The sequence below is a fragment of the Lutjanus erythropterus genome, chromosome 8, assembly GCF_056507025.1.
Source record: "Lutjanus erythropterus isolate fLutEry1 chromosome 8, fLutEry1.hap2, whole genome shotgun sequence".
NCBI lineage: Eukaryota > Metazoa > Chordata > Actinopteri > Lutjaniformes > Lutjanidae > Lutjanus > Lutjanus erythropterus.
Genome location: NC_139324.1, coordinates 24,734,727 through 24,757,676, shown reverse-complemented (window position 1 = coordinate 24,757,676; position 22,950 = coordinate 24,734,727). Strand labels below are relative to the sequence as shown.

At 41.6% G+C, this 22,950-nt stretch overlaps 1 protein-coding gene across 1 annotated transcript in view; it reads left to right on the top strand.

Annotated features, from left to right (window-relative positions):
- The window catches only part of igsf3 (immunoglobulin superfamily, member 3), a 118,032-nt gene that overhangs the window by 12,437 nt on the left and 82,645 nt on the right, over positions 1 to 22,950 (top strand). The window contains exon 2 of the mRNA XM_084725002.1: positions 17,510 to 17,890. Within this exon, the coding sequence (XP_084581128.1) occupies positions 17,510 to 17,890 (381 nt within the window). The remainder of the gene's footprint in view (positions 1 to 17,509; positions 17,891 to 22,950) is intronic.

Here is a 22,950-nt window from a genome sequence, read left to right as displayed (position 1 = left end):
TCATAATATATAACATTTTCTTGGAAATGTTCCTTAAAAAATATGCATGTATATAAACAAAATCCCTTTCAACTGTCACTTATGATCCACTAGAAGTGTGTGGTGGTGGCTATATCAGCAGAGACTCTTCTCTCTGCCTGTGTTTCCCTATTTTCTCGTTATTTTTCTGTGCTCAGGACACTTAACCAACCCAAAACGTCAGTATTTGACATCCTGAGAATGAGACTCAACAATCAGCTATCATTCTGGTGTGTGTGAAACTAGGGCCGCACGGTAACAAAATCATATTATGATTATTATGATAGATATTGTGATTGTGACTGACTCATGATTAATGGGACTGATTTTCATTTTTGCGCCACACTTTCCATTTTCACTGAAATAAAAAACATCTCTGCACACTATAGGTTTTCATTATAATGCTGTTTAGTTACACATTTTACCTTTATTAAAAAAAATGTAGCTTCTGCAATTTGGACATGGCACAGTTTTGATAATATTTTGATTAATTCTGCAGTCCTAAGTAATACTATTGAATAAGTTTCTCATTGCTGTAAATGAAGTGTCTGTTGTTTCATGGCCCAAGCTGAGGTCAGAGTGAGCGCTGAGACGTCTTATTAGTCATGGATCAATAAAACTGGATGAGGGGTGTGTGATTGTGCTCGTGTGGGAATGTTTTTCTGCTTGTGGACTTTGTTGCAGGAGTTGCACCTAAAGGCAAGTCGAGTGCTGTTGCTAGTCTACTACCCACAGGGCAAGTAACTGCCCTGTAATACAGAGTTCACAGTCTGCTACAGAAACTCACACCCAACTACCGCTGCAGTTTTACAGCAACCCCTCTGTCCCCTGTCATCAGGTCTCCGTCCTCTCAAAGGTGAAAAGTTAGTGTGAAGGAATGAAGTGATTCTTCCTCCAGAGGAGCTATCGGAAAGAGATCAAGGGAAGATGAGATCGAGCCGACTGCACTTTATTGCTGGCAGAGCAATAAACAAAAATTCAAAGTTAGTCGTGGATAATCAAAGCTAGTCTTCTCATGCAGAGTCTGTTTTTTTTTTTTTTTTTTAAACGATGATCCTCCCCCGTGACCCAGATCTGAGCCGTAGTGTCTCTGCAGTTCACACGGGGAGATGAGCGACTGTGTGAAGTTCTTGAGGGAGACTTCCTGCCTGCCACAGTCAATCAGGAAAGTGGCTGGAGTTGCAGCTGGAGCCGAGGCAGTGTCTGCTTTGTGTCAGAGTTTGACTGCTGCAGCACAGCAGCAGCACCTCTGGTTAATGGTATAGTTCAGATAATCTAAAAGTATGGCATACACTTAGACTGATTTCATTTCTTTTTTTGTCGACCTTTTGTAAGTGGCTGAAACACATTTTGCTGCTGACCCCGTCTGCAGCAGTTCGTTGCTCAGCTTCCAGGCTAGTGTCTCTAAACTGTGTGCGTGCCAGCCAACATCTATTGTAGGTAATACACTGACTATGGTGAGTATCTCATAAAACCCCACTTCAAATAATCCAAACTATCCTTTTAACTGTCAGGACTCTCCCACATCACAACTGCCTGATCTCGTCACGCTGGAGATCATATCTCATGTTTTGTGATAACAACCCCAACAACAACCCTTCAGCCATCAGTTTGTAAACCTTTTAAGTGTTCGTTGGGGCCGATTTGCATGTATCTCTGCCTCTGCTCACTAGAACGGTACTCCAGCTGCCTCCTCCTCCTCCTCCTCCTCCTCCTCCTCCAGTGAATAGCCCCTGACCTCCCTCCCCCACTCTTTTCTAAACAATGCTATGCCCAGCCCACCTCCTCTTCAAAGAGCACTAATTAGAAAGTGCCCCCAAGTGTGATCCAAGCCAGATATTTTCATCTTCCTCACCGTGTCTGAGGAAGAATCTGTGATTAACAGCCACATCTACCTGGGACTGTTTACGAGCACCTTCCTTGCCCAGTTTAAAGACAGACTCAGCCCCCCTCCCTCTGGGATTTGATCTGCTCCTCCCCCCTCTGCTGCTCTGTGTTAGGAGTGATGATGACTGCTGAGAGAATCCCACTTTACTCCTCCTCACACACACACAGTCATGTTTCCATCACTTCAGAGGACATTAAATTAATTTACAGTCATTTTCTGGAGACTTACCTTAACTGTATACCCTAAAAAAAGACTTCACCCTAAAATTTAATGTTTTACATTACATGGACTTGAATTTTGTCCCCATAAGGAAGGCGAGTCCCCACAATGTAAGTGTGTAAACACATTCATGAGTAACACCACACACACACACACTCACGGCACCCACAGCTCTGTTGGTTACTGTCCTTCGATGCAGCCATGCTCCCCTGCTCCCTGCTCGATCCTCCACCCGAGCAGTGTATCCCACGCTGGTGGGATACACACCAGACAGCGTAACTATGGCGACCGCTCCCCACCTGCACAACACTGATCCACATTCAGTGGCACACGCTCAGCTCAGCGTGTGCGTCCAAAGGTGTGTGTATGTGCGTGCATGAATAAATGTCAACATGCATGATCGATATTTTTTCCCCTTTTTAAAGTCCTCTTGTGCGGCGATGAAGAGCACTTCACTCACTTTTCCATTATGTTCTGTTAATGTGCTTCTTTTCCGTTTTACACCTAAAACCAAAGAGATGCATGTGTGTGTTTATGTGTAATTGCTTATGCATAAATGCATGAATTTACAAGCGCATGTCTTTTACTGCCTGAAAGGCAAAATGACTGACAATGGCAGAAAAAGTCTGTTTGAAGTAGACTAATTAATAGTTAATTAGTTTCCTTTCCAATCTACAGCTTAATGCGCAAACGTGGGAACTGATAGCAAGCTGCCAGTCACACAAAAACTAACCACTGTACATAAAGTAGATACAGCTGTCGGGCTTAATTGTGCACAAGCACAAGATGGATAATGACCGAAGATAGTGGAGTGTTTTTATAGCCTCACATTCTTTTACAACAATTAACGCAAACATTCAGTCGACTCGGCAGTTGCTTATGACAGGATATTATGAAGTTTTTTTGCATAATCTGTGTGTGTGTGTTTGTGTGTGTGTGTAAGTTTTGTTTGGGGTAGAAATGAACCCACAGTGCTTTGTCTTTCAGACAGGGTGGGGGATGTGACTGTGTGTGTGTGTGTGTGTGTGTGTGTGTGTGTGTGTGTGTGTGTGTGTGTGTGTGTGCGTTTGAGGGGGGGTTGAAGTTGGTTAGGACTGGGGGTTGGGGAGATGAGGTTAGTGGGGTAGCAGGTGTCCTTATAGAGTTAATGGATTTGGTGGAGGGAGTAGATAGAGGCACTTAATGCTCTGGGGGTGTGTGTGTGTGTGCGCCTGTGTGTGCATGGGCTAATATGAATCAACCATTTTTGACAACTTGTCTCTGTCCCCCATTGCGACCCTTTTGTCTCACACGCTGTTAAACACAGAAATACCGTAAATGGTGGACGTGATAATGGTCTCATTCTCTATGAAACAATGATTGGCACCTCTAACCACTAACCTAAACACTTACATGTGGCTCACAGACAGCCCTGCCACATCTTATGTACATCATATACAGATGAACTGTAAACATCTGCCACACTGAATGTTTACCAGCCTCTCAGTGACCCAGAGAATTGTAGATTTGACATGACTGCATCTACTGTGCATTGTATGCAAACTAAGGTTGTATGATATGGTAAAAAAAAGTCATATTGTGATTATTTTGACTGACAGCGATATGCATTACAGTTAGTGGGGATAATAATTTATAATAAAATTATGATTTGTTTGGGTTTGTAGGCCAGAGCATCTCTGTGGCACTACAGCGCTTCATTATAACACTGTTTTGTTGTTTGTTTTGTTTTACGTTTTTGTCTTATCAAAAAAATTGCAGGGTTCTGCGATTTGGATATTTGACTTGGCCATATTGAAATTTCAATTATATTTCAATTAATTGTGAAGCCCTAATGCAAGCTATATCAGTGTCTACATTTACATGCACAGAATACTCCATGAATATTTTTCAATTTACTTACTTACTTGGGAAGGTGCACATTAATCAACACTGCAGTTTACACTCAAACGTAAATCTAAACGTATTATAGTGCTGCAGAGGTGTCCTGGCCAACACATCATTCTCTAGACTGCAGAAAACGTCTTTGTTTGGTACAGCTTCCTGAAAAAATAGCACACCATAATCATTTTAATGTGTTTGTCGATGAAAATGAGAATAATGATGTAAAAATGATCCTTTCTTCTGATATCACAAATCATATCGTAATTGCAATATCAGTTAAAATAATTGCAATTAGATATTTCTTCAAAATTGTTCAGCCCTACTTCTCATTACCCAGAAATGTATTTGTTATTAGTCTCTGTTGTTTTCCACCTCCTGGAAAAGTTAAAGCAGTTAGTCAAGTAAGCTTGGCAGGAAAGGCTAACATTAAGCTAATGCTAGCATTGTACCATAACAATGCTGGTTGCAGTGCGGTTGTATCCCTTTCAGAATCATCCAGCGTTGAACTTCAGCTTCTTCTTTGGAGAATTTGTAAAATAAATCCATAATGATAAATCCAACACTGAATGACTGTAGTTGTTTATCCATTTGTCCATCTAGAAAACAGCTGTTGTTGTTGTTGTTAGCTGTCAAGTGGCAACCTCAAGATGCCTTTGGTTTAGTTTGTCAAACCAATAGGAGGCTGTATATCTGACTTGTCAACCAATCAGAGGCTGCGCTCCTGACTTGTCTGCGATGGCACCGATCCATAGATGTGTTAACTGAACCACCCCGCAGTAGGCATCACATGACCGTGATATTGTCATCACAGGTTTATTGTCGCAGTCGTACTTTTGGGTTGCGAGCTAAAAAAGTTTGGAGACCCCTGAATATCAAGCTTGATTTTGTTTCATGAATAACTGATGCTGTGTGTGTGGCATCACTCAGCTTTATGACTTGAGTTGGTACTATTTTCAAACAAACACAAAAATTTTAGGCTTTAATTACATTTATACATCAAAATGCCGCTGTAGCTGTGCCATATGTGACTGTGATGTAGTAACTGAGTTATAGCTCTGCACAGGTTCTCCCTGTCAGCTGCACTGTTGCAAAGCTAAGTAGCAGAGTCATGTAATCATTCTTTAATAAAGCTCGAAAGTAATCACATTCACAGTCCCTCACCTCTATGCTGAGGGACAGACAGATAACGCAACACACAGCATTTGATAAACAGTAGCTTTACTGGAAGAGAGGGAATATGTTTAGTCTGGCATCACAGATGAGTGTTTTGATTGAAATGTTGATGAGAATGTTTTTTTAAAAGGTTCAGAGAAATCTCTGCGTGCTGATTATGTGTTTCAAATGATCACTCGGGATGAAACAATAAAACTCAAAAGCTATTTTCCATTGTGGTCAAACAGGAAGGAGAAGCAGCTGAGGGAGTGGGAGGGAGGATGAAGAGGCAGCTGCTCAGCAGAGAAGGATAGATTATGATCTGCTCCATGTTGTTGACACTATTGACAAGAACCACCAGCATCGGAAGCGGACAGGAGAAAATATGAATCAGCCCACATGGAAAAAATAAAATCAGATTTCTGCTAAGCAAGCAATAGCCCCTGCGTTTATTTACATTTACAGTGTAGGGGCCGCAGACTCCTGCAGTGTACAGTAACACACTGACACAGAAGTATGAATTAGCCTTAAAAAAAAAACCCTGTTGTTTCCATCCTGCTCTCACCAGCTGTTATGAGCAACAGCGCAGGTGGGGTCATGACTGTTGTAGCCCAGGGGGGCCATAAATTAGGACTAGTTAGCATAGTGAGAGAGCAGAGGACAGCATGACCCAGGTGTGACAGGAAGCAGGAGGCCAGAGCTGTACACTCGCATTCGAGTCACAAAAATGGAGATTATGACTCGACATGGACTTGACTGACATGAAACTTGAAGCAAAAACTCATGTCTCGTGTTTTACGGTTGTAAAATAACTGTGTGAACAGCTGTTCGGCTGGCTACCTTAGCTTAGCATAAATGACAACAGAGAGGTATTTTTTAACCTGGACCCTTTTCCCCATGTTTTTGTGTCTAACTGACTAATGGGGGCAACAATTTTTAAAACTGGTCCAGTATTGAGCGAGAGCGCTGCAGCCGACAGAATCGAAACTGAGCTATATGATAATCCCTTTGGGCAAGTACGCAGTATCAAAGTAAGTCAGTTAAAAGTGCTTGTTTTGCCACTGATGGGATCAGATGTTTCTGAAAACATGGAAAGGATCCAACCAGAGAGAAGATACATGTTGTTTAACTAGAAACAGCTGTTTTATTCCTCTCAACAAACCTGTTTGTAAAACTAATTTAAGTATCGTCTTCATCATCAGTACCGTCCTTATTAAAACTCAACAGAAACAAAATAACACTCACCAAAAACATCTTGCCTCATCTTTCCAACAGTCACCAACTCTTAATTCACCAAAGTAGATGTGAAAATATTCTGGCTGTACATGTCTGACCTCCCTGTCAAAACTCTACAAAACTCTTCAACCAAAGCAGAGTTGGTGATTATTGGAATAATGGAAAGACAAACCAAGACACTTCTGGTGAGTTTTACTTTGTTTCACCTTTGAATGAAAATGATGATTACAATGTTAAAATTTTGTTTTTTGTAAAGGAAGTAATAACACATCTGTCTCAGATAAACAAGATGAATTTTACTCTCTTTAATGAACTTTTCCACAATGCTGTCAGACACTTAGAAAAACAGTCTGAGTTTATCAGAGGCGAAAACAACAAGCGCTCTTAATGGACTTACTTTGATGGAGTGCAGCTGCTCGTAGGGTTTTCACTGTATCTTAGTTTCACTTCTGCCAGCTCCCTCAATGCTGGACCAGTTTCAAAAATTGTCATCCCCATTAGTGACTCAGGCACAAAAACATGGGAATATTGGGTCCAGGTTCAAAAATACAGAACTTACTCTTTAACAGCAGAGACTACCGCCAGCCAAGAAATCATCTCATACATAACCCTCAGTAAGACATATGTTAATTAATGAGGTTAAGAGGTGCGGGTAGGCAGACTTTGTTGCCTTTGGACAGAGCCAAGACAGCTATGCTCCACTCTTTCCGCTATTTATGATAAGCTAAGCTAACCAGTTGCTGGCTGCAGCTTAATATTTAGTACACACTCATGAGAGTGGTATCAGTCTCCTAATCTAACTCTCGGCAAAGAAAGTGAATAAATACATTTCCTAAAATTTCGAACTATCTTTTTGAAACAGCTCCGTCCCAGTTGCGATTCAGAGGCAGACAGCAGAGCTATGCAAGATAAAGATTTTGCATGTAAACTCCAGCTAGAGATAGTGGGAGTCTCAGAGGTAGCCTAAATACGTGTATGTCTGTCTCTTTATGTTTGGTTCCTTTCTTGCCTTCTGGCTATTTTGCCTGCTTTACAAGGCTGTGAAAAGTATGACAGGGAATCCTCCTCGACAGTGCTAACTCTCAAAAACTCTCACAAAATTCCTTGCATATGCACCGCTGACACTGCCTGGCTCTTTTTGCTTGAGCCCCACAAAGATAAAGTAGTGAGTTACAGTACATCTGCTTCATCCACCCACTCTGAACACTCCTGTACTCTCTTGTTCTTGCTCTGATTAGAGCTGCGTGGATGTAATGGGCAGTTGCTGTAACTGTTTGTCAGCTGTTAGAGCGGCCTGCTGGCCTGTCTAACTGGCTCGCTAATGGAAGTTAGAACACTTAGTCTCCCTTTCTCGCTGTATTTCTCAATGTCAGACACTCACACACAGTGTCACACCTGTTTCCCGGCTGACAGGCTTCCAGCAGCTAGAATGTTTTCCCGTGAACGCTGAAAATCATTTAGCTTTCTCTTATGCACTCTCCCTCAGACATCCCAGTGAATGAATCCCGCGGTGGATATGGGATTTGTTGAGGGTTTTGAAGCTGGCAAAAGGGTCAGAGGTTGTTAATGACAGCCCTGCTACACTGATTTCTACATTCAGACTCAGATGATGATTATCACCGCAGGAGAAGGACAAGGAGTGGAAAAAGAGCAAGAGAGTGAGGCCTGAATTGTAATATTCGTTGCTGCCCGGAGCCCATCAATCAAAGATCCAAGAATCTGAGAAAAGCTACGGGGAAGAAAGAGTGGGGATTCTCATCACTCCATTACATGGTTTACATTAGGATGAAATGCTCACCCAGTGTGGTGTGCAATGAGCGAGCAGCCAAATATTCACTCCTGTGAGGACAAGTGAGCAAGTTTCCACTAGAGATGGTCGGCTACTACTTTTCCTTTTTCCTTCCTGATATCGATTCAGATACCTAAACTTTGTGTATCGGCTGATCCCTGGACAGATGGGATACTAGTACCTTTAAAGAAAGAAACATTCAAACAAAAAAAAAAAAATAGAAAAATAAACATGAGATATTTAATTAATGTACAACTCCGGTTAAGTGTTTGTCAGTATTTTAATCTAGTAGCTGAAAGTAAGGTTGTATGATGTCTGTGTCAGAATAAAGTGGCATATAACCACTCGACCAGAGCAATGTATAATCACATTCAGTGCAGATGTGGACATTGACCTGCAAGAGGAACAGGCAGCTGGTGTTGTTTACCTGCAGACCTGGTGATCCTGCTCAGTCTGAAAAGATAATGTGTTTAGTGTCATGTTTTGTGGTATAATTTGCAATGTTGATAATGCACGGTGCAAAAAGTCACACATCTCAGTGGCATTTATAATAAGATTTGGTCATTGAAGAATGTCCTTAATGTCTTCAAATGGCTCTTAACTCATGTGGTATGACAGTTTTTGAGTGTGAGGAAATTTTCGCCAGGAACATCCCTACTGTACAGATAGTTTGGAAAGCTTCATTTCCCTCTTTGTTGTCCTGTCATCATCTCTTACTATGGATCACATGAAATATCTGCATGTTTACGTTGGGTGTTTTGGTTTCACCTCTGTGCAGATAATAGCCTACTTCTTTTGTTGTGTTTTAGCTCAGTCTGCTATTCACATTCTGGTGTAGGCCATCATTAAGTCAAGCAGTACAAATTTGATTGAAATTGGCATTATTTTTTTAGTGATTTTTTTTTGTTATTTGTATGTGTGCTCAGCCAGGTTATGACACTCTTTCCTTTAATTTGCCACCCTTCATTGTTGGTTTGGTTGGTTATGCCACTATATCATTTGATTTAATGTGATGAAAAAGTGGAATAATCATTTTGAGTGTATGATATAAATATGTAATTTACCATAGCTGTGAGGTGCAAGAAGATGCGCCTTGGAAATGCCTGAATTTGCCTTTGGAAAAGGTGTAGGAACCCTGAAATTTAACTGAAAAAGATGAGAAGAAATGAAGGAAATCATCATGTATGCTGCAATATAATAAAGCAAATGCAGGTTTATTTTGTTGCATGATTTCAGGAAACACAGAATCCGTTTGGAGCCATGTCCATATCCTCTCTAAATGGTTACGTTTCACTTGCATGAACATGTCTCCTCTTTCTAGTGCTTTCATCTTTCTCTCTCCAGTTTTCATCTTTCTCCCTCCAGTTTTCCTCCCTCATCTTGGAATCTCTCTGTCTCCATCGCACTCGTGCTCTCTCTGGTAATGATGTTAACAGGGTCAAATGCTTTCAGGGGCCTAGAGGGAGAAAGACGCAGAGTGATTTTGGAGAATGGTTAACCAGCGCTCAGAAGTGGGGAGAGGAAAATACTCTTATGTGCTTCATCTTTCGCCAGCGTTTATTTCTCTCACATCACGCATATATGTGCGGCACATAAGTCAGTTGTACGCTTGTATATTCACTTAGTTCAGTGCGTTTTTGTGGTGTTCGGCCCCCTGGAGGCAGCTGTCGTTTTCTCTTTAGCTTCCTCCCTCTCTTCCTCTTTTTCTTCTCCTCTCACCAGGGCATCCTTTCCTTTTCTCATCGCTACCTCGCTGTCTGACAATCTTCACAAGATTTTAGATCTGTGGGATGAGTCTGAACCTCCCTTGGGGAGATGGGACATTGACTAGGTCCATTTTTTTTTATGTCTTGCAAGCATGTTCATAATTAATTCATATTTCACAGGCTGGAGTTACTCCAGTTCCCTTGCATTTCAGCTTTCCCCCAAAAGTTTTTGTCGAAAAGTTCGAGGATGAGGACTTGCTGTTCAGGGGTGGGAAATACCACAAAATTTGGTTTTGATGTGAGCTCAAGAGATACCAGCGCCAAAATCAAAAGTATTGATATAGTTACCGATTTGTTTTACTATCAAAGCCCCAAAAAACTTTTTTAGATCTTAAATATTTCTCCTTATGATGAATTATTCATGACTTAAACTTTTCATTTCATTTCCCCCGTGTGAGGAGGCCTTTAGAGTTTAAGTTAAGGAAAATAACATTATTAGTTAGTATTAATTAAGAGTTTAAACTCAGCTAATCTGCTTCACCAGCACTGTGTGTGTGTGTGTGTGTGTGCCTTATTTAGATTTTCTTGTGACCTAGCAAACATCTCACAACTGTCATCAGAGTCTGGTTAAAATGCTGGTAAATTCTGATTGGTGCTCGGAAATTCATGACTTCAGCACTTAAAACCAGTGACAAGGACACAGAGGAAAACAAATACAGAAATCTCTCGTGTAAAATAACCAAAACTCTGCCAACATTAGCAGAATATATTTTTGTTTTACGACGGACCCTGTCGATTTGTTCACAGTAAGAAGCTGATCAGAAGAACAGGTTTTCAGGGCCTATAAAAGCTGTTTATCTACTATCACACAAGGCAGAGCAGTGTGTCATGATTTATGAGGTGAATGCATCATTAATTGGCCACTTCTGTTTATGTTCATTCCCACCAAATAATTTACCAAGCAAAGATTTTTTTACTTGTCACTTTTAATCACTTAATCGCATGCATGGGAAATAAATGATGCTCCTCATTCTTGCAGTGCGAGTGTGTATGTGTGTGTGACCCGTTGCTGCACAGAGCAGCAGTAGAGAAGCAGAGAGTCTATGCATGAAGAAGTGTGTGCATGATAAAATGTCATACTCTTGTTGGAAGATGGCAATAAAACATTATTTTCACAGACAGTTTCTCTACTCTAACTAAAAGTGTGTAAAATATAGAAGAGGGAGACTGAGTTTTTGAGTAAGACTTAGTTTTGCTAGCAGTACTATACTTAAAGGAATAGTTTGGATTAAAAAATCACTGATTAGTTGATGTTGGGTTGTATGACAGTAGATGTCATTTGGCACAGTTCCAGTTTGTAGAAACAGAGAGGAGCACCAGCACAGAAGCTAATCAATGAACTGCTGTGGACAGCTTCAGCTACAAAAGGGGATTTTAGCCACTTATAAATGGTTCAGTTAAACAAAATTGATATCAGTTCAAGTGTACGCTATGTTTAGAAAATTTTCACTGTTTTACTTCGCCATCAGACAGCTTTTTATGATGGGAAACTGCTGCTATAAGCCAACTATCGCTCTCTTCATACCAACCAAACTCTACGGATGAAATCAATAATTTTACCTTGCAGAAACGTGGGAATTCTGGTCTACCACGGCCTTGATTTGGTTGTTTTATTGCATTATTGTGTGATTTTGGAGAATCCAAACTTTCCTTCTAAAATGCCAAAGTCATACAATAACACAAACAAACTGATAGATCGAGGCAACAGCACACAAGTAACTCCCGTGTTCAGTGAGGTAAAATTACTGATTTCTCCAGTGGATTTTTGTTTGTGATATTTGGTATACACAATGACAGTAAAATACAGCATATACCTGAGCTGACTTTTTTAAGTGGCTATAATACTGTGAGGGACCCCTTCTACAACGGTACATTGCTTAGCTGTGTTGGTGCTTCTCTTTAATTCCCTCATCTCGGTGCATGTCGAATGGCATCTATAGTAGCGATACTTGAGTTGATGATTCTTTATTGAGGTAAGGTATCTGCTCACCCTTCTCTGACACGTCAACTTCAGTTTTGGTGTGTGTGCGTGAGTGTAATGAGGAATGAAAAGCAAAGTGAGAAGAGGTGATGGACAGCTCAGATCTCCACATTAGCACATCTTCACACCGCTGTGAATGTCCTCTATATTATTTACACCCCGCAGCGTTTTTATTATACACCTTTCTAGGTGTATAATTATCCTGTGTCATAGAAGAGTGATGATGTTACTGGTAGGCATGAATACTAGTGGCCTCGCTGCTGTTTCCACTGAGAATAAGACACTGGCCACAAATGATTGGATTAGTGTTTAACCCCCCTTCCACTTAGCATAATCCTCTTTGCAGCTTTCTGTGTTTGTGTGTGTATGTGTAAATGTGTGTGCATGTATATGTGTGTGTGTTGGAGTCTTCTGCAGCCGTTGCTCTGCATGCTCCAGCCGAAGGTCAGTTAGAGAGCTTGTCCGTGGTCGTTCACCACCGTCTGACACGGGACGTGTCCAGTCAACAAGCTGTGTGTGGGAAGCAAAGACCGGCAGCGAAGATGAGCGATGAGACATAGGAGAGGGAGGGATGGAGGAGGAGGAGGAGAGGGGTAGCAAGACATTCGCGGTATGCAGAGATGGAGATGAGTGTTAATAATAGAAAATCTGAGGCCTCGTTGAGAAAATATGGGCACTCTGCGATCGAGGCGGCGCAGCCAGAGGTGAAGTAGTGGGGGAGGTTGCGGGCGCAGGATTATTGTGGAAGGTTGGTGGGATAGAGCGATCAGTTGAAGGTCTGCAGGGTTTGGTATGTCATTGTCAGCCTTTCTAAACAGCCTGGAGAGCGATGGGCACTTTGAAGTTTCACAGAGCTGCTTAAATCCTGCCTGAAAAGACGCAGAGAACCGCGAGGCGCAGAGAAGAGACAGGAATACACAGAGAGGAGGAGAGCGGAGGGGCAGGACGGAGGGAAGGATTGATGATGGGAGGAAGGGAGTGAGAGTAATCAGAAGTAAGGAGGCAGCTTGTTTCAGGAGGATGACAGGAGACAGGCGAGCGGAGGAAAGCTCTTAGTGCACCAACACTGTATGAGTAGTATGGTGGGGTTTTTTTTTTTGGGTATGTATGAGTAATATGTTTCCAGCAGTTCTAGATGAGTAGCTGCAACATGAGAAGCAGTGATGCAGCGGCACAGCTCTGACCTGATCTGAGCTGAATGTGGGTAGACTGGGTGCCGCCAGATTAGCACACTGACGAAAAACAGGGAGTCGAGGCCTGAGTCAGAAGAGAAGGCTGCCTCTTACCTAATGCATCCCATGACATGCTACGCCATCAGTCAGCACACTTCACCATGGACTTTCTGTCAATCTCAGTTTTTAATTTGAGCAGTGTGAACAGATTTCCTATGTTAACTGATTTTAAATGCCAGTGGCCAAATGTTTAGAAGGTTACGGCCTTCAGTTTTACAGTAGTGTGGTACAGCAGTATGTATGCAGGTGAAAAGAGATGTGCAGAGGGCCTGGAAAGGTGCCAGCCATATTAAGCTACAGATAACATGAACTTTCTTGCCATTTAAAGGCATAATATGCAACATTTTCCTTTAAAAAAAACAATATATAGACAGAAAAACATAATCCCTTCCCTGTCAATCATCTCTTATGAGCCGCTAGCAGTGTGTGGTGGTGGCTGTATCTGCAGAAATTCTGTCCTCTGCTTGTATTTCTCATCATTTTGCTGTGCTTAGGACGCTTTACCAATCCAAAACACTGGTATTTGATGTCCTGGGAATGAGACACAATGATAAACTCAGATCAGATTAATTCTACTGATTCTACCTTTAATAGACCTTTATCAGAAATCTAGAAAATGTAGAAATACAAACAAATCATGTTTGTCTACAGCTATTGACAGAAATCTGATAAGGAATATGCAGTCTGTCCCCTTTTTTAATTTAAAGGGATAGTTCAGATTTTTTGAAGTGGGGCTGTATGAGGTACTTATCGATAGTCAGTATGTTATCTACAGTAGATGTCGGTTGGCATCCCCCAGTTTGGAGAATCAGACAGGAGTATCAGCACAGAAGTTATGCAAAGTACTGTTGCAGACAGGGTCACCACCAAAAGGTATATAGCCACTTAAAAAAGGCCCATCTCAAAAATCAATATCATTTTAAATGGACGCTATATTTAGAATATTTGCAGTGCTTTACAGCCTTTTCTCTAACTGATCGAGGCAGCAACAGACCAGCAACTCCCCTGCTCTGCCAGGTAAAATTACTGATTTTGTCCATGGAGTTTGGTTGGTTTGGAGAGTGTGATATTTGGCTCATATAACCGCAGCAGTACATTGCTTAGCTTCCATGCTTGTACTTGTCTATGCCTGACTACTGATAAGTACCTCGTACAAACCTACATCAAATACTCCAAACTACACCTTTAGAGGAGAATATGTTTAGTATATTTGTGTAAAGAAAGCAGGAGCTTCGTTATATTATTCAGCAGGACTGCATGAAAAATGTAAGCAGTGTGTGTGAGGAAAATATTAATACGTGCAGAATTGTTACAGAATACATTTGGAGACTCATTTTATCATCTTAAGCCTTGTGTGGTATTACTGTAATACTCCTATAGGGACATATCTGGTAGGGTTCAGGGACATTACAGTGAGTTTACCATCCTTTACATTCATTTATGTTCTTTCTGCTGTAATTGTAAGATTTTCCTGCAGTAGAGGCAGCTGATATGCAGATAATTGTGCTACTTGGCCAAATAAAAATCTTTTCCTTTCTTAATAACAAGGTTAACAAGTCTAAATTTAAGAGTTATGGCATTCATGAGCAGAGATTCATAATTTATGTCCTGATTAGTCCCGTGGGGGTCTTTTAGGAGAAATCAAGCTTAAGGAATGATTGATTTAATCAATTTTCACTTTGGTATGCCACTGTGACTGAATTCATCTCCCATTCATGGGAGGGACACTTCGCAGATTTGTAAAGATCTTATTAGTTCATGAATCGAAAAGTTACAAAAGACCTCAAGCTCCAGTCGCAGGAAGGAAATAAAGCATATGCTCCACACATACACACACAGTCATGCATATGCATACACATACATGGTCGTAAATGCACTCACGCTAATAACAGTGAATGAAAGGTGGGGGTGTAGTGGAAGTGTAAGAGAAAGTTACTATGAGAGCAGAGAGGATGTTGAAGTTAAAAAGCTGTTCTGGTGAATTATTAATGCTGAGCATTGTGCCCACAGACACAGCATCTTAAAGACTTTCTCACACACACACACACACACACACACACACACTTGCACACGCGCACACTCACAAACACAGCTGCAATCCCCAGTTGCTTGTGCCGACAGGAAACAGCGTACTTGTCGCTCTGTCTGGATCTGGGGGGGTATGTGTAAGTGCTCTGTTGTCTCCGGCCCCAATGAGAGGGATGTTTGTAGTTGTTCCCTGAATGGTGAATGCTGTGTGTGTTTGGTGTGTGTGTGGGTGAATGCGCGTGTGTGTGGGCGTCGGTGTACATGCAAGGGGTTGAGGCGAGATTCACATATGCTGTCAGACTAAATATAGGCTGAGAAGAAACATACAGAACAGTAATAATCAGTTGTGATTATGGGGGTTTAGTGCTGAAGTCCACTCTCAGTTTGCGACAATACTGAGAACATGGCTTGTGATTCAGTTCACCAGTTACATGGTTCGTTTTAATAAGAACAACAGATCACAATAGAAATTTTTTGTTTATTTATCGTAGATATAAAACCTGCAAAACCAGTGTTCTGAAGTTTATGCCTCTCAGATACCTACTGCCTTAATTTTTATTTTAAAGGGACTGTTTGACAAGGTACATATAAATAGTCCGTGTATTACATACAGTAGAAGGCGGCTAGCGTGCCTCCAGTTTGGAGAAGTAGAGAAGAGCACAGAAGTTAAGCAATGAACTATTGTGGACAGGACCAGCAACAAAGGGTATTTTTGCCACTTAAAAAAGGTCCAGCCCAAAAGAATCAATACTTGTGTAAGTGTACACTATTTTTAGAGTATTTGCACCACTTCACTTTGCTGTCAGACAGCCGTTTCTGCTTGGAAACCATTATATAACAGTATAAATGTTATACCGTTATATAAAGCAAGTATCAGTCTCTCCAAACCAACCGAACTCTATGGGAAAAATCTGTAATTTTACCACGCAGGACTCAGGAGTAACTGTCCTACCGCTGCCACAATCTGTTAGTTTGTTTTTGTTATTGTGTGACTTCTGTGTTTTTAAAAGGGTGGTTTGGATTCCCCAAAGTCACACAATAAAACAAACAAACTAACAGCAACTCCCACGCTCTGCCAGGTGAAATTACTGATTTCGTCCATGGAGTTTGGTTGGAAAAGGCTGTCTGACAGCAAAGTTAAGTAGTGAAAGTATTGTGAATAGTATATAGTGGACATATAGTGTGAATAGTGGACACTTAAAGTGATGATGATTTTTTTCTTAGGTGGACCTTGTTTGCAACAGGCTAAAATACATTTTGTCTCTGGGCCCTGTCCACAGCAGGACATCGCTTAGCTTTTGTGCTGGTGTACCTCTCTGCTTGTCCAAACTGGGTAACTGGGGGCGTGTCAACTAGCATCTACTATTGGTAACACACGGGCTGACGGGAAGTACTTCATATAATCCAAAATTATCCCTTTAAATAAAACAGCATTGAGAAAGGCAGATCCCCATTGAACTAAAATATGAAAAACAGAGAAAATGTTTACAAGGCTCAAATGTTTGTCTTTAATAATTACTTTCAGTTTTTTCAAGTGGCACTTTTGACCTCTAATAGTACAGTGTATGTAAAAATGTATTAAACAGCACCTTCTGGCATTTCATTCATGAAAATGTAAGCAATTTATCCATATAAATTATAAGATTTAACTGATGTTGACAACTGATGTTTTTCTATTGATATATTTGGCAATATATCAGCCCAGCTGATTTATTGGTTGAGGTCTAATCTGTACTCTGTGCGCTTCCTTGCTCTAGAACAATGACGAGGGCTAGGCAAGAAGATTATGGATGCGTCAGACAGAACAGTGTTTATTATCCTTTTCAGAACTACCTGTGCAGCTTGACACACTTCACACGGCCTGTTAACTTGTGTTGTATCACCTCACACTGACCTCTCACCTCGGCTCCCTGTGGCTGCCTCTCACCTCGCTGTAGTGCGGCCGCAGCGCCGTCCCGACTGGTGAAGGGTTAACATGCAAGCGTGTGTAATAGCAGTGAGCGTGATTGGATCTCAGCTGTTAAAAAGAGTTGCTGTGAATGTTTCAAGTGGTTAGGGGTGTTCAAAAGCCGCCCGTGCGTTTGGCTGAGCGTGTGTATGTGCAGCACACCTCAACCTCGGTAAGCGCTCTCCAGAATGCTTAGCTGCACATGTCACGTTGTTTCTGTATTTCCTGGGAGATGTGGGGTGCATAAACTCTGCCAATGCTAAATATTTAAACTGCAGTTTTGTAACCCATGTTCTCTCTTTCCTCTCCCTCTGCCTTCACCCCGTCCTCCCTGTCTCTTTCCATCTCTCTCACCCCACGTCTGTCTGCAGCCGGTGTTGCCGTGGCTCAGAGAGTGGTAACGGTGCAAAGTGGACCGCTGATACGGACCGAGGGCTCTCACGTGACCATCTGGTGCAACGTGACGGGCTACAAAGAGGGGGTGGAGCAGGACTTTGAGTGGTCCATGTATCTACCATCAGCGCCGGACAGGGAGATCCGCATCGTCAGCACGGCTCAGCCGAACTATGCCTACGCCGTTTATGCCCAGAGGGTGAATAGCAAAGAGATCTACGTGGAGAGGCTGAGCCGCGACTCAGCCGTGCTCCACATCACCAAAGTGCAGGCTAAGGACCAGGGTCTGTTTGAGTGTTACACACCCAACACAGACGGGCGGTACCTGGGATCCTACAGTGCACGCACTAACCTCACTGGTGAGTCTCCAAGCACACACACAAATACACCGTGGATGTACAGATAAACCACCTGTGTACAGATAAACCACATGTTGTTACCACAGATGCTCATGTGGTGAAGTTGCACATGTGGCTGTAAAGGTACCAGTGTTGTATGTGATCAAGGTGTTAAAACACAAAACCAACTCAAAGGTTTCTGTACAAATAAATTGAACAATGAGTGTTTACTCACCCAAGGATTCTCAGTCTCTTCTAATGCCAGGTCCCCAAATAGCATTAGCTTATGTCCAGGGCACCCACTTTGCAAGATGTCTTTAAAAACCTTTTGACAATACCACAGCAAATAGTGACGTGACTATATGCTGCATCATACTTGGAAGTTTAATTCAGCCAGGGCCTCTTCAGATTTTATGCATCTGAGCTTTTGTCACCTGAGGAGACAGTGTTTTTTTTGTGTATGTGATTTTTATGAGTTAGCACTAGCTAGCTAAATCTCAGGAACAGAGCAGCTTTGTGGCAGACACAGACAGGTCTAGATCAACACGGTTTATGACATGATGAATGATGTTTTGACTGACAGGGAATTAGAAAGGTGGGCGTGTCAAATAAGATTTTAATGTTATATATTATTAGAAATTATAGTTTATAATAATACACGTAATAATAATAATAATTAAATTGTAATCAGCCAAATCACCCTTTGAATTGGCCATCACTAGGGCTGAACCTAACAATTATGTTCATTATCAGTTCATCTGCTGATTATTTTCATGATTAATCGTTTAGTCTATAAAATGTCTTGATGAAAAATGCTCATCAGAAATTCCCAGAGCCCAAAGTTACGTCTTCAAATTGTACCTTTGGTCCTGTTAACAGTCCAAAACCCAAAGACTTTTCATTTCATTTTATTTATTTATAAATGACAAACAAAAGCTGCAAATCTTTACATTTAATAAGCTGGAACCAGGAAGTCTTTGATTTTTTTTGCTTGCAAAATGACAACAAAGAAATGATTATCAAAATCATTGGCAATTAATTTTCTTTCAAGTGACTTACTGATTAATTGGCTAATCACTGCAGCTCTCGTGATCACAAGCTAACTACCTCCATTCTTTAAATGTACCCTGTGTAGTATTTGGCATCTAGTTTGCAGAGCTTGAGGACACACATGTATTCAGGTGCAGAAATATCAGTCCACCTTAAATGAGCCTGGGCCGAAGTTCTCACTAACTTGGGAGCTGACCCCGCTCAGCAGCAAGCAAGATGCAGGAACTTCGGTCTTGAGGAGTTGTTGCATTTATTCACCAGCAGCCTGAACTGAACACACAGTGCACTGCTACATTCACAGCTATAATGTCTCACACACACATTCTCTCTGTCTTGACTGCACTCTTGCTAACACACACAACCTACGCACCGAGTTATTCCTCAAAGGAGTTCTCTACTTGTATAACAGAGTTTAGTTTAAAAATTTAAAATGCATAAAAACATTCCCCAGTGCTCAGCCCTAGCAGGTCACCGGGCTTGCAGTGCACAAGCGGAAACCCTGAGGAGACACAATATGCAATACACATACACAAACATGATTGGAATTGAACAACAAGGCAAGTTTAGTAGCACCTTTCAGACACAGAGGTAATTCAAAGTGCGAGCGCTAATGTAATATGACCCACCTCTGTAGCACTGTTGTTCAGGAGTTTAAGTTCTCTTGCATGTGGTGTTATTCTCAGGGCCAGATTGACCTGCTAGGTGCTCCCGTGGGACAAATTTGACCCGTGAGCCCCTGTTGACCCCTCACACTCTCTGTCAGTCTTGCCTTTAAGGAGCCGTCGGGTGCAGTGCTCGTGGCAACTTCAGTGTATTTTGCCAAGACCTTCACTAAAACACCAGCGATTTGATTAGACATACATTTATTTAAGTACATGCTCCATACAGTATACATAATATTAATGAAATACAAAGGGGATCAAAACTAGAGTGTTATTTATTCCAAACAAATTTATGCTGACAGTTTCAACCTGTCAACCTTGAGCAGCTGCCCTGCCTATGTGCTGTGAACTTGGATGTGGTGTCTTCTAAGGCTGAACCCGACTCCGAGTTTTAACAGTCAGACCAGATTCAGCTGTAAAATATGACGATTCAACGATTTGCTCCTTTTTTTCCAGTTCAGCGCCACACTAAACTCCTACATCCTCCTTCTACATGAGTATGTTCAGGGTTAAACGCTAATGTTGTTTTCTGACTTGCCCAGTCAGGCAAGTGGTTCAGAAATCTACTTGCCCAATGTCAGTTTTTACTTGCCCCTGTACAAGTTGTTTTATTTATTAGCAGTTAGATTGTAATGTTTGCAACTGCAACATCTATTAAATGTCATGAAATAGTAAAAAAAAAATACCATCCCAGATTTCAAAGTCCAAGGTAACATCTTCAAATGTATTTTTCTGTCATTCCAAAACCCAAAGATATTCAGTTAAATTTGATAATAAACAAACAGAAGCAGGAAATCTCTGTATTTGAGAGACTGAAAACAATATTTTCTGTCAGTTTTGCATGAAAAATTTCTTAAGCGATTACTTGATAATCAAAATAGTTCAGTATTTTTTTGCTACTTGCCCAGTTGTGTAAGTGAGTCACTAGATTTACTAGCCCAGCAATGGAAATTTACTTGTCTCAGTAATACGGGCTATCCTTATTGTTGAGCCCTGATGTTTATCGGTAAGACTCATGTTTTAATGCCCTTCCTCGTCCTCTGTGATGTGATCTCTGTCGTCTACAAAGTCAGAGAAACTAAAAGTGTGTGTCCTCCTGCTCGTTGTTCACATATAAAGTCTAAATGCGCTGTGGAGTGTCTCTCCTGTCAGGCTGCAGCAGCGCGCCACCTGCCCTCTGTATCTATCACCCCTCTCCACTTTCATCACAGTTACTTTGTGGTGATTTAGAGGCGGGGTCTGTAAAGTCTGCAGCCTGTCATGCTGCTCCAGTGCTCTGTGTACAGTGACACAGCTAAAAAACAAAAGCTGAAAGTTTATTCAATAAGTCCGCCAGCAAGCCAAATAAAAAAAAAAGAGAGACTGCTCGACTGAGGGATCTCCAGTTCATGATTCTGCTCATCGACTGTCAGGGGGCAGCCTCAGTGCCATGTAAAACCAAGGCGCACTTTGTATCGGATCACTGACAACCAGGCTGATCACCACTAAAAAGAAGACCAATAACCAGAGCCTGTCCAAAAACTAGCTGTGATCTGTGCCCCTGTTGGAAGGGGCGTGAGAGGAAGCATTGCACTCCAGTGTCACACAAAGTCCCATCTGTTCAGACCGAAGAAAATCAAGCACACTCCCCTATCTCTCTCGGTTTCACTCGCACACCCACACAAGCTCTAGTACCTCTTTCTAACATCCACTGTATTCTTTCGTTGCCCTAAGCTGTTTCAATAATGTACCCAACGCGCTGGAGTGATGTGTGACTGTCTCAAACAGACTCTGACTCCTTCATGATCTCTCTCCGTCTTTCTCCCAGAGACATGTATACAGATCTACCCACCAGTCACAGAACTGAAGACAGCTGCCATAGTTCGGGGATTCCATTCCCTTCATAACTTCATGCCTTTATTCCTGACATGGCTGACCTTCCTCTCAGGGTCAAAGTGCAAACCAAATGCTTACAGGCAGTTGCACTTCGGTTGCGTCTCAGTGTGTCACTGTGAGCACAGAACTTTGGAGTCTGCATCATGTCAGGCTGCAGAAACAAAAGTCAGTGTGTGTTTAACCGTCAAGATCAATAGGCTCTGTTTTTCATTAAATAAGTATTTCGGGCTGTGACGATAACCACATTGCCACAATACCACAGTCATGTGATGCTTACTGTGGTTTGAGCTCATTACTGTCATCACTGCAAATTTATTTTGTAGGGTTAGGGAGATCAGCACGTTGATATACTGTATTATGCAGCAGTCCATTGTATCTGGAACTTGAAAAAAAATGGAAATGAGCAATAGAACTGCCATTCAAGTTCGAAGTCGGAAACTTGGGCAAGATTTATCCAGCTGGAGTTTGCCAACATTAACATCCCGGATGTCACATCAGTGTGGAAGCACACACACAAGCAGCAAGCTTGCATTACCTTAAATCAATTTTCACAGTTTTTACTTGTGTTTGTGTTGTTAAAAGTCTCTTTTAATGTGTGCGGGTGAAGTTGAGAGACTTGCCTTATGAGCATCTGTTTTCTGTGGGCGTCCACGTTTTTCCAAGCGCATGCACTGGGATGCATTTAGATTGGAAGCCAGGATTACAGACTAATCGAGTATCGAATTACGACTTGTAATGGATTGAAGCGTTAATATATCTATGAATAAATGCTGTCACACACAAGCCAGGAACAAAGCCTGTGATTGGGCGACAGACTCAACCCATTTTGGGATTGCCAGTGGGTGGCTAACAACGTGCTAACAACAACAACAGTTTTCAAAATGAAAAAATGGATAAATAAGTACAGATGACATTCTGTGTTGGACTTGTGATCATGGATTTATTTTGCCACATCTTCAAAAAAAGACGCTGCAGTTCACAGCTGGATTACAAAGCTTCTGAAAGGGATACAATCAGACACTACCATTACTCTAATGGTAACCTTACTTTGGTGCTAACCCCATCACTTTTCCAACAGTTGGGAAATAACAGACTAGAGCTGCAACTAAGGATTATTTTCATTGTTGATCAATTAGTTGTTCGGTCAGAAAAATGGAAAAATGTCACAAAATGAATGTTGATGAGTGTTTTCCAAAGTCCAAGATGAAGTGCTCAAATGTCTTGCTTTGCCTAAAGATATTCAGTTTTAATATAGTTGGGAATTAATTTAATAATAGATTTCTAATTGATTAATTATTGCAGCTCTATAACTGCAGCTGCATACGCTGCTGCATGTATTAACTGACTTACTGTAACCTGTGCTGTGCATTGCGCTATGAGCAGCGGCACTCATTCTCCTTCACTTGTATGCTGCAGACACTTGCGCACTGCCCTGTTCCTTAAAGAAGCTACGCTACGCAGTATGCGTCAATGAAATCCATTAATTGTTAAGGC